The sequence below is a fragment of the Buceros rhinoceros genome, unplaced genomic scaffold (genome assembly GCF_000710305.1).
Source record: "Buceros rhinoceros silvestris isolate BGI_N320 unplaced genomic scaffold, ASM71030v1 scaffold21437, whole genome shotgun sequence".
Classification (NCBI taxonomy): Eukaryota; Metazoa; Chordata; class Aves; order Bucerotiformes; family Bucerotidae; genus Buceros; species Buceros rhinoceros.
Genome location: NW_010420715.1, coordinates 14793 through 27369, shown reverse-complemented (window position 1 = coordinate 27369; position 12577 = coordinate 14793). Strand labels below are relative to the sequence as shown.

Here is a 12577-nt window from a genome sequence, read left to right as displayed (position 1 = left end):
AATATTATTTCCTAAAAAGGCTATAACAAGTAAAATTAGACAGAGAGAAAATAAAGCAGGAAAAGACTAGGGTATGGAAAAAACGGACCCTGGATACTGCGTCTGTCAACAGTCAACATTTCCAACACAGGCATTTTTAGTTTGCATTTCATCTAGGAACACAGGATTTACTATCGTGATCTAACCATCAGTCAACTAAACCAAGGGAGATCCTAAGTGTTTCTTAACAGAACAACACAGATACACGCTATAGGATCTGCTTCTTCCCTGTGATCAAGCTATTCCGTGCCTTACAACGTACCTTTATTTCATCCACGCAGTGTCTACGGGAGGATCACTGCAGTCTTACCAGTACTGTGGTATCCAAGACCACGAGTGACAACGGATTCAGACTACCCACTTCACAGTGCTACCAGAGCCTGCCTGCCTCTACAGCTGGGAAGAGAAGGACCCTGCGATAACTGAGCTGGGCATCTACAACCAACGGCCTGAATGTCACTCAGAACAGCACAGATCACCAGCACAGAAACACCTAGTCTGATCTCCAGTTGAATTACCTTGTGTTTTAACTACAGCATCTGCTGAGAAGTTCAGTTTGTATCTAGGAGCAACAACTCTTGTATAATGACACTGATAGAAATGTATAGTCTGGATTTTTCAGCACGAAGGCCAGCCAGTGAACCTTTTACCTTTTAAAGAAACTTCTATTCTCCATACAAGTGTTTGGCGGGGGTGGTGGGAAGGCAAAAAAAGCTTGCTTTGTCTGTCTACTCTTTGTTAAGACAACTAAGGTTTTTCTTGAGATCTCAAGAACTATTTATTCTCAATCCTCTAATGTTTTTTCATATGTCACTTCTAATCCTCTTCCTCATCTCTCAACTTGCTCCTTGAATTCTGAGCAGAGAATGAAGTGTAATAGTTGGGCACAACACAGAGCCATTCCCTCCATTCTCTGTCCTCTCGACACACCCTGCCTATGGGTATCGCTGCCCCTTCAGGCAAAGTGCCACACTGCGAGCTCACTGTCCTCCCACCACTTCACGGAAAAAATGCTTCCCTGGAAGGAACCCTCCACCACCCACTCTTTGTTCACGTAAATCGATAAAATCCACACCCTTGGTAACTCGCGAGCACACAGTTTGCTAGCACAATGTTTAGCACAGTCAGCACCTGAGAGGGAGGCAGGTACCTCAGTGCACAATCGTGAGCACAGGAGTAAGTATCGCTGACTCCTCCAGTGACCTGCTTTCTCAGAAATGTTAGAATTCACTATTATTAGCATATTCAACACAATATTAAAGTAAACTGCACCTGCTTTTTTTTTTTTTTAAATAGATACTGCCATAGTAGCTTCAGGTATTGCTTCAGTTTAAAAAAGGTTTAACGATGACATACACAGAGATGCCCAGGACGGCACAGGAGACTTCAGTCAAACTCTTTGGTTAACAGAACCCTCTCTTTTCAGGTCAGGCACGCAAATCCTTTCAAAGAGCTTCTTCATGACTTGGCTACGTGCTTCCATGGCATCTCCTTAGCTGTTCATTCAGTCAAACAACTTCAGATGATGCCCAGTTTCTTGTGTTTGGATTCAACTCTTAAAGGACCCTCAAAACCATGGCTCAGATTTGCTTGGCTTGTATGTTGCTTTTGTCTGGCTGATGCCTTCAATTCCTCCAGCCACGTTAAGCCTTCCTGCCTATCTGCTCTGAGAGGGCCAGGGGTACCTCTGAGGGGTAGTTCAGCCCAGGCAGCTGCACTGCAGTGAGTCCTTCCAGGTGACGGCTCAGGTTTGATGAAATATCCCCCTCCAGAATGGAGGTAAAGCAGGTTACGGCAATTCTTTCACCACAGTTCACTAAACTCTTTCTATTTCTAAACAACATGAACTACTGTAACCCTTCAGGTTTCTAATTTAACCAACACCCCTATTCTTGCAACCTTTCCCGCTTACAATTCACATCATACTGTCCAGAAATATTTCCTGCTCTTCTTCAAAAATTCCATGTGTTTCAGCTGTGGCCAAAGCTGTTGCCTGCTGTGATCGCAAATGCTTACTGCCGGATGCGTACAACTGTGTGTACCCCACACCGCACACCGGGCTCTGGTATCTGACAAACTAATGTGCATAAGCACCACACAGGCAATATTCAGATTGGGAAAAAAAAAAAAAAAAAAAGGCTAGAAGCTGACTAAAAATATTTCAAAACTGATTCTGAAGTAGCATATGAGTTCTCTGGCCCCCATCCAGCCTGCCATTTGAGAAGAAATCCCAACTAGTTCTTTCCTATCTTTTTTGTCTGGGGAAAAAAAAAAAGAAAAAAAATCAAGAATCTGCAATATGCCTGTGAAAAGGAAAGCACATTTGCATATATACTGGATTCATTTCCTTACTAGATAGGTCTTTTCTTGGCTGGGCAAATATATTTCCGCTTGTAAATGCAAAGATTCTGCCTCCTCGTATAGAGTTTGCTTGAAACCACCCAAGAGCAGCTCACATAAATAGTGCACGAGTAAGCACAACGGGCTCAACATCCTATAAGCAAACCCCTTTACTCTGCTAGGCTGAGTTAAGTTTTTGGCAGAAGGATCACTGTAGAGCTCCAGTAAATGTACATTCGAGTCACAAGGCTTTTCTCAGCTAAAGATTTACATGGGCCTCCTTTGTATCAGCCACAAAAGTATTTTAAGAGTTTGGAAATTCTAGGAGCTTTCCTCCTGCCCTGCTCAGCCACTCAAGCTTGATCCTCATTAAATCCCCCGGCATGTAATATATTCCAGTGTACGAGAAGCCCTTCATTACTTCTCCATGCTTGGAAGGTAATAAACCCATTTCAAAGGAGGGAAGTAGGAGCTATTGCAGGTGTTTCCTCAGCACTCCGCGCTGCGCCACAAAGGCCACGCAAACGCAGGTTGAGTGAGTCAACGACGCGCTCAGGTAATGACTTGGGAAAGAGCGTTTTTAGATTCCAGTTAGGAGGGTTTCTGCTCTTGCAGAAGGTTTGAGAAAGGATTTATCCGAAATGCAGCATGGGCGCCCGAGATACTAATTCCATTTCTACCTCAGGTACCAACTCCTGCCACCGCAGCTGCCTGCACATCTGCTGAGCTGGGCTCCCTGCCGTGGGAGCACGCTGAAGGCCACAGCCGAGCCTGCAGCTTCTCACGCAGCCTTTCCTTCTCCACACGTGAAATGGAGATAGTGAATTTAAACAGCACGTTGTCAGGCTCATTTTCTTTAATAAATGCGGACTTCTGAGATCTCAGGTGAAAGCCATGCCCCCAGAACTATTTTGCTACCATAATTTAAAAAGGAACTATTTTTATTTTCCAAGATTCAGAACAGATGCACATCAGACTCAGCTCAGGACGGGCAGTATTTCTGAAATAGATTTAGAAAATGGGTGTGCAGAAGCACAGACTCTGACACCTTAAACTTTTTGGGTGCATTTTACAATGAGGCATCTGTATTTTTCACTGAGAAAAGTGGCCACATTTGTGAGCACGTGTACTGCAACAGAGGTAGAACCAACGTCTTTCTGTAAGACATCCAGGGTGCTTTAAACTGGAACTAGATTCTGGGTTACTTATACACTCATGGACAAAGTGAACACACACTTGGACCCCTCCCTTCGGTGCCTGAAGGGACTTCCTCATGGATTCCCGTTCTCTGTTCTTTGGCTCTGGGCCCTTTCTTACCTGTGTAATTAGGAGGGCATAGACAGACGTAGTTGTTGATCCCATCCACACATGTAGAGTTATTCTCGCAGTCATTATCTTCACAATCATCTGGGTTTATTTCACACCTCTCCCCCTCATACCCAAGGAGACAAGAACAGCTTTGGAGAAAGAAAAAAAATTAATAAAAGTTAGCATGAAGCTGAAGGGGTAAGAGGATTCAGGTATAAAACTGAAATTAAAACATGTAAAAGTGAGTTGCTGGAGCCAAATTCCCTGCTGCTGTGAAGCACGGAGCACTTTAACCCTATGTGTTTGGTGAAGGATGCCATCTGATGGTTCACAGGGTCATGTAATTATTTACATGAGACATAAAAGCATCGGCAGGGGACAGCCTCTGCCGCACTTCCCTTTGCTTGCTTTGTTGATAACTCTAGCCCTGAGTCGAAGCAAGCAACGCCAGGGCAGGAGAGCAAGCACTCATCACGATATTCACATTCTTGGCTTCCCTGTGAATGATGGTGTGAGTCTGTGCATACTTGCCTACTGAGGACTGCGCAATCCTGGGGCAACTTGGCAGCTTTCGGATAGCTCGCTCTCTTTAAAGAGCCACGGCTCGAATGGAGTTTACAGACATGAACATTCCCTTCTCATTACCACTTTGTCACTCATCCAAACAAGAAAACGTTTGGGAATGATTTCTTTTACAAATGCAGTAAGGTTCCAGTGCTTCTGCAGCAAATCCAACATCTATTTGTAGAAGAGATGCTGATGTTTAGATAATTCAGCTAAACCACCAACAAACAACAGCAGAGCTACGAACGGTACAGGTTCGGTGAAGGTGTGGACACTACTGAAGAATAATTGCACTAAATATTTTATCTCACAAGACTGCGATGTATGGTCCCTAGAGGGAGTATAAGAAACTAAGTGGCTGAAGAATGACTTTAATTTTTTTCAATCTCCATTTCCTCTCCAGATCTAGAAGTTATGGCTGCTAAGAGAACATTTATATTTTAAGCTAGTGGTAAGTGATGAAGAGGTGGAGGCCTCACATCCTCGACTGGATCCTGAGGATAAGGTTAGATTCTTCGTGACATGTGCAACCTCAGAAACTAAGGGAATAACAGAGAGGAAGAAAAAAGGGTAGGGACTGTGTCTTGAGCCACCACAACAGTAAGATCTGGTTGGGTACAGAACAGGCATAGAGGTCACACACTAACAGCCATCTTCATTCCGTTCTGCAGGGACCATTCACAGGTCATGACAGTCAGAAACCTTCACCATGAATAACCAAAACCAAACTGGTCAGATAAATCCAATTTAGGACACTATAAATCCAGAAGAAATATTTTCTTTTCCTGTCTCAAGCTCATTTTCTCTAATAAAATATGTCCTCTTGCTGACCCTGCAGTGATCCGGAGGATCACAGGAGGCAGATAAGAGAGGAGAGCTAGCACACCATCTTTTGTGGCAATGCAAGTGTCAGGGAGGGGGTTAAAGACATCTACTTAAATACAGTGACGCATTCATCATGCCTCCCTTTTTGATTACAAAACCCCGTTTTCAGGGGTTTCCAACTCAGCCAAAAAAATATGCTCCAGGCTGCAACTTGGCACCCACGGTCTCAGTTTGGGAGCATAAATTCTTCTCTTCATTTAAAGAAAAGCAACAAGAGTGGCTTTATGCTGTTTATTTTGATGTGAATATAACAGCATTTTCCTTCCACAAAAGGACCGGGACAGTTTGGACATATGCGATTAAAAATGACATTATGAAATACCATCACAGTAATAGTTAACTCAGCAGAGTTACCCTCAGTAACAATTCGTGTGGGATTGTTAACATACAACTGTTCAGTATTAGGACGCATTCCCCACTGAAGGAAACGTCAGCCTAATTGATGACATTTGGCTACCGGTGCACATGTATTAGAGGGAGTCTTTACATTACTGCTTACGTATCATTCTCATTTTGATTTGCATCCAAATGTGCCAAATAGGAGGGCTGAAATGAAAAGATAAAACACGCAGTTTGGGACCCGGATAGAATCGTATGTTGAAAGAGTTGCAGTTTGGGACTGTTTGTGTGTATTTTTCCCAGAAAAAGCTTAGAAGAAGAAAAATGAAGTTTTGCAGAGTGACTGGAAGGTCATCAAACTTGGGTTCCAGCTGACCGAGAGAGAAAATTAATTCCAGAGATGACGATGAAAACTTTGTACTGACTAAAGAGTGAAATGGTGTGAGACAGCATTTCATTTGGACCTCGGAAACAATGGAGCCCTGCAGGAAAGAACTATTTCCTAAGATGTTGTGATTGCATAAAGGTCCAAATTCTGTATTCCTACAGTAGGGATTGTCTGTTAGTGTTGTGCTTTCCTAAAAATAAAGGGCGAAATAAAACCCCATTACCCCCACAAAGGTGCAAGGTAACACAGAAATTAACGACAACATTTTGGGGGTAAACTTTTGGAGCTGGACAATTTTGTAAGCTTACTATATTGAAATATTTTTTAAAATAAACTATGGAAAGAGTTTAGCATCTGTTTCTTAAAATAGGCATACGTACAGTGTATCACGTTTCAAAAAATAACTTTAAAATAGAGATAGTAAATTCTTTCAGGAATATTGCGGTTTCTTGATAAGGAGCTTTTACAGCTTCAACCCAAAGGAGCAGCCTGTAAATCTGGAAGTGCAATCCTTTTCCTTGAACTAGGCAGAATTAACACTGGGGAGTTAATCAGTTCCAGGATTTTACATTTATGAGGGAACTTACAGCTTGTGGAGAACGCTGAAGAAAACACTCTGGAAAATGGAGGGGGGTTTCTATGAAGAAGAGTTAAAATGATCCAGAGACTCCGTTTCCCAGCACCACAGGTTATCCAAGATCGCCGGCTGCCTGTGGCTAGCTGAAGCAGAGCTGGCAGCTCTGCCCCCTTCACTGATGCCTCACTCACGGGCACGCTAAATGACCAGGACACGTCTGACTGACCACCTTTTTTTATCAGCCTCAATAAGCACTTTTTCGGCAACCTTTTGTCAAAGATGACATCGATGAGATTTGATGAATTATTTATTTTAGAATGAGCAATTCAAAGGAAGGAAGAACTTCACATTTCTAACCCTCTGCGCCACATGATGTCACTTAACCGTTCTTTAATACAGAAGTTGTCCCTACCTGAAAAAAAAGAACGTGAAAGTGACTCAGAATTGAGAAAGGGCAAGAATAAAAGACGCCAAGAAGGACTGAAGAACTCCAGCTGAACCTCTGCCCCTCGGCTGCCCCACCAGGACCTGCTATTACAACAAACCTGAGCGTCTCAATCCCCCGCTGCCGTGAGCCCGCGTGGATAGCGGGCACAGCAGGAGAGCCAGGCTGGAACCTCCGTCACAGCTATGAATTTCCGGTCTGTGCCGGGGGAACAGCACCACCTTCGCATTATTTAAAGGGTAATTTTCTTGTCTAAGGCTACAGAAACTTGAGAGTTAAACTGCATGGCATTTCGCAGGGAGAGAGCTTTGGCTTAAGTTTCCTTTTTACAAGAGTAAAGATTTGACAAGTTTGGCAGCAGAGGTTGTGTATGAATATATTTCCCTAGGGAAGAGAATATACAGAAGATATAATTTCTTTTACAGGCCACACAACAGAAAAATCTAAGGAGGCCTCTCATGCAAACGTTTTTGACATCCACTTCCTCACAGCGTATAATCTAAGGCAATGTTTTCCCCTCTCAACGAACACAATCCATATGCACGTAACTCTGACTGCGGCCATCCACTGAAGAGGGGATTTCCCACCAAAAAAAACAACCCAACCCACCAACCAAATTCAGTCTCAAAATGTTTCTTTATCTTCCTCGCCAGTGACTGTTCCATCCCCACACCGCATTTCTCTACCACATGCTAAAGCTCCAGCTCCTCTTCTCCAGAGCAGCTGAGGCTATGGCCTGACTCAGTTAAAAATGTGGACAGAAAATCGAGCAAGGCGTAAGCCGAACATTCGATTTTACGAAGCAAGATTTTGACGAGATATGGCTTTATGTGTCTTTTATTAGACCAGCTGAAACTATATATATAACTATAAAAGCCTCAAATGCTGTTAAGCAACAAAACCACCCCTGCAGTTTTATAAAGGATCTCAAAACCAATGTTCATTTGGAACTGAAGCAAAGCCTCTGAAACTGTAAAAATCTTCATGAGGAAAATTCAAAAGTAGCTTCTATTTCAGGTCATTCAAAACTTTCTACTTTCTACCACAGAACAAATAAAAAATAGTAAAGAAAAACCTGATCCAAAATATAAACTGAAGCCTTCCATTCCAGCATTATGGGTATTATAAACTGTTTTACTAGCACATTTTTAGTACCAGCCAGATTTTTGAAAAATGACTACTGAGTGACAGAAAACAGAAATTCTAATACGGCTCACTCTTGCTTTGGCACAGGCTGGACAAAGCTATCTACGCAGCAGTACAGGAGGGGGGCCAGAAGGGAACCCAAACTGAAGCCTTTATTCCTCTCAAGCGGAAAGCGAACCTGAACTTTCACTCCAAAACTCGATGGGTCTGCTAAAACCTGCACCAAGAAGAGGCAGATCAGATCAGAGGAGTGGTGTCACCGAGATCGAGGAGGCCTGTCAAGCAGCGGGACCATCTGATTGTGCTGTGATCTGCAGAGTCTCCTTGTCCTCTCCGTCCATCACGAACCAGTATGACCCTACAGACACCTCTCTCTACCCAGGAGACGTGGCTCTTCCGCTCTGCTCAGGGCCTTGTCGCAGATGCCCTGGCTGAGCTCTGAACTGCCCCTCACGGAGACACGGCCACGCGGCTTACTCCTGCTCTCCCACCGCGGCAAGCCTCAGGTTGTTATCTGTAACGGAGCCCAGCAGCGTCCTTCATCCCCACCAGGCTGCCCTCGTCACCGCAGGGTCCCCAGGCTCCTCCGGTGGCTAGCGCGTGCCGGATCTGTTTCTGCACGGGGGCGATTCTGGAGGGTGGGCAGGCTCAGAGACAGCGGGAAGCGTTGGGGCAGTTCTTCCCACACACGGGACAAAATGGAAGCTCTTCTGTGCCTCAATCCCGTATGAGGAATTTAGGGGGTCAAAAAGAAACCACAATGCTTCTCTGGAAATACAAAAGGCATCCTGCCGTTGGTAGGGTACCGGAGGGGGGTGCTAGCCCCCACTGCGCCAGAAGGCCTGTCAGACCCCCAGACGTTCAGTTGGCCCTTTCTATTGTGAAAAAACCCTATTTTTGGACATAAGATAATACGGGTTTACTGACTTGGCTAACAAACAGTTAACTCAGTTGGAACAGTCTTAATCACAGCTGAAACTGAACTGGAATCAAACTGAAAAATATCCTGGTTTGACTCTCTGCTTACACCATTTATAAACCTTGCAGTTGTGCGCCTCCCTCCAGCTGTTACTGACAGCAAACCGGAGAGAGGAGAAGACGAAGCACAGCCTCAGCAAAGCATGAAAGCTTTCAGGCATGAGGCTTTCACATACGCAATCGAAACAACAGCAGGGTGTACTTTGGTACCTACTTTCTGCAAGAACTACCATCAACACTCAGGACCAGGTTATGAAAATATCAGCAACACTTTTCTAAAAAAAAAAAAATTATATCAACTTTAATGACAACTAGTGGCCAAAGCCTCAAACTTTTATTTTTGTAGCTGTAAAGCAGTGCCTGTAGCAGCACAGATCTCCCAGCCACCTCATGAACATTTCTAGACTCCCCTTGGAGTATCCCCACCTACACTACATCTTCCTTACAGGGGAAAACCGACGTCCATCGTTGCCAGCTGTAGAGGTCACTCTCTTGCAGGCACAATGCTCAAGATGTGGCAATTGCTCCACATTTTTTAATTGTTTCTTTAAAGCCTGTTTGTCTACAAGATTCTTCAGTATGAAAACATTCTGCATCTGGTTGTCAAGCAACAGATGCTCACTTTATAAATACAAAAATGGGTGTATGTGAGTTTGAAAGTCCCAAGGAAAATTAGCATACAGATAGCACAGAGCAGATCAGGGAGACCCTTCAGAATAGCTCTTAAGGATATATTCCATTACGAGAAAATAAGGAGGCCTGTTTCAGAGGAAAAAGTACGTCCCACCAGTGAAAGCAGATTTATTATTTTGTACAGCAAATAGAATGTCACATGCAGCAACTTTTAGAAAGTATCCATTATAGTTCATCAGTGCAAAGCAGAAACACATTTAATTTTATCATCTTATTTTAAATGAACTTTGTGTTGCTACCTGAATCCATCTTTATTTGCCTCGGTGAGGTGGCAGGTCCCTCCATTCTGACATGGATTTTGAATGCAAGAATTAATGGGCACACTGCAGTCTCGACCCTATTTGGGAAAATTCAAAAGAAACAAGGTTAGTAAGACTCGTATCACCTGAATCAATGGCTCCTGCTCCCTCACCCGACGCATGGCACCATTTTCAGGAGGTCTGTGGTCTTCAGACCCATGACATCACCTCATGCGACGGTCAGATATATTCATCACTTCAGTGTGAATTTGGGCAGGGCAATTGTTCTGACCACTGGGACTGGTGGGTATCTTGGTATGATTTCAGTTTCAAGATTTTTGTTAACTCTTTCATTTGACTGTTTTAAGGGAACGGCTGGTTTCATCATTACTCTAAAGACTTTAATCTCTAACATTAGTTACAGTGAAAAGAATTAATCATGACCGAAGGTAAGCAGAAGGCCACACACAGCACAAGACCCCAGCGAGTCAGCACTCATTCAACCGCATTTACAAGTGCTCAGCTGAACACAACAGCACATCACACCCGTTACTAGGCACTGTCAAAACCTAGAGGGGAAAACACATTTTTATCATGGGAGCTGAGTTTGAATTTCTGAATCCAGTTTGAGATACTGTCATTGAACCAGTTCCCTTCTTAAAGACTGCCCTAAAACATACATCAGTTCCAGCTGAACTCCACTGGCTTGGACAACCCCCACTGCCACCAACTGACTTTTCATTGGCTCTTTAAGGCATAGACATATTTCTCTGATCATTATATTCTGCTGGTTAGAACAAGCTATTTATAAAATTGGCAATTACGTCAAAGGGTTTGGTCTTGCTTTTCAGCTACTCACACAGTAGGGGGGAATAAAGACACCTGAAAGCCCCAATACTGAAGGGATCTCTGCAATCACAAGAAGTTCAAGAGATCACTCTACTCTTCCTACCGAAGACCCCGTTAGCAGCGGCTCTCTGCCAGCTCATCTACTGGAAAGCTGGTATGTGACTGCCATCAAGAGGAGAAAAATATCTCAGGAGGTGCGTTAATTCAGTCAAGGTTGGTGGGGTTTTTTGCCTTGGTCTAAACCCCGTTATTTACCCGTAACTTTACAGAGGAATAACAAAGGTGTATCGGCCTGTATGTTTCTAAACAAAGAGGGCAGATACCAGCCCGTGACATCGGTTCATAACAGCTCTCACTTCTGTATATTAGGATTGAAGAGTACCCCAGCACTGCCAGCTTCCCTTGCCGACAACGCTCATCAGAAGTCATTCCTTTCTGCACCAAATTTGGAACAGCTTCCAACCCCTTTCGGACTTTACGTATCTGGGGTGATGTACTGGAGCAGGGGACACTCCAACAGTCTCTCCAGTCTCATTCTTTTATGATGGCTGTGTTGTTAAAATGAAGCATCTTGATGCTTCAGCCATACACTGCACATGAGACCACCCGCTCTTGGTTCCACCCAGCTTTCAGACTTCGGGGCTCCCACTTAAGATATACTATGCTATTGAAATTAAGAGTGAACTTTGAGAAGCCTAGCGCTGTACTTGATACAGATAACTGACAACGATTTAACTTGCCTCAGGATGAATACAGTGAGGATAGAAAAGGCATAGAAAAAGACTACCAGAATGTTCAAGGAGATGGAGCAACTACTTCAGCAGAAGTTAAGTCAGACAGTATAAAAGGCCATTAGAGAAATTCACGTACAATAGATCCAAAACAGATATGAAAGGCAATAGGCAGTCATCAACATACCTAGTTTGATGATGGGAGGTGCTGGGAGAACTGAAGAGGAGTGGTGGCTAGACTTGTGTGCTCTCCTCAAAGATTTGTGGCTCTCCCCAGGGGAGACAGAATGCTGCAGTACACGCACTACAGACCCATCGTGGCTTTTCTCATGTTCTTATGTCAAAGTTGTTTAAAAGGCTTATTTGCCCCTCAACAAGGACAATACTCCCTACCTTTTTTTCTTGTTTTCAAAAGAACATAACTGCTCTCTGAACCCAGGCCACATGGCTTTTGCACTGTCAGAGAACAGGACACTCAGGAAAACTACACCAGGACGGGTAGGATCAGTTTGTCTACGGCTGTGTATCTGTTTGGGAAACCTCACTCTTGAGCGAAGTTCAACAAATAGGCTGGTCACATCATTCTAACCCTTGTTCATCATTGCCCACCTCTCTGTTACATCCTACGCTGATCAGAAGTTCATGCTCAGCACTCGACTGCTGTGCCCATTTCCAGCAATGTGCCCAGCCTGGAGGTGACAAACCAGCAAGACACGGACTACGCTGGTTCTGTGACAGCTCAAGCTCCATTGATGGTTTAAGGACAATGGCAATCTCAATTTATGTCTGGAGTGCTTATCCTGAAATTGGTGCAGCCTCAATTAACCCTAATCAATTAATAAAAAACCCAAACCAGCAGTTCCAGTTGTGAACTCTTCTGCAGAGTTCATTTGATCTGGTCCGCCCACTCAGGGTGCTGGGCTCTGCTGTTCACGTCATACAGTTCAGTCCTCCAGATACTACTGAAATCTCCAGTGTTCTGTCAGGTAGGACATACTGCCATTGTACCCTGAGAAGAACCTTCCATCCAACACCGGCGAGGAGCTTTGCTACAGA

The 12577-nt window shown here is 44.0% G+C and overlaps 1 protein-coding gene across 1 annotated transcript in view; it reads right to left on the bottom strand.

Moving 5' to 3' along the window:
* LOC104496317 (slit homolog 3 protein-like) overlaps positions 1-12577 on the bottom strand; it is a gene marked incomplete at its 3' end in the record, with an annotated part of 50811 nt that overhangs the window by 23614 nt on the left and 14620 nt on the right. The window contains exons 3-4 of the mRNA XM_010139409.1: positions 9942-10039; positions 3697-3836 (exon numbers count right to left, since the gene is read on the bottom strand). Coding sequence (XP_010137711.1) covers positions 3697-3836; positions 9942-10039 — 238 coding nt within the window. The remainder of the gene's footprint in view (positions 1-3696; positions 3837-9941; positions 10040-12577) is intronic.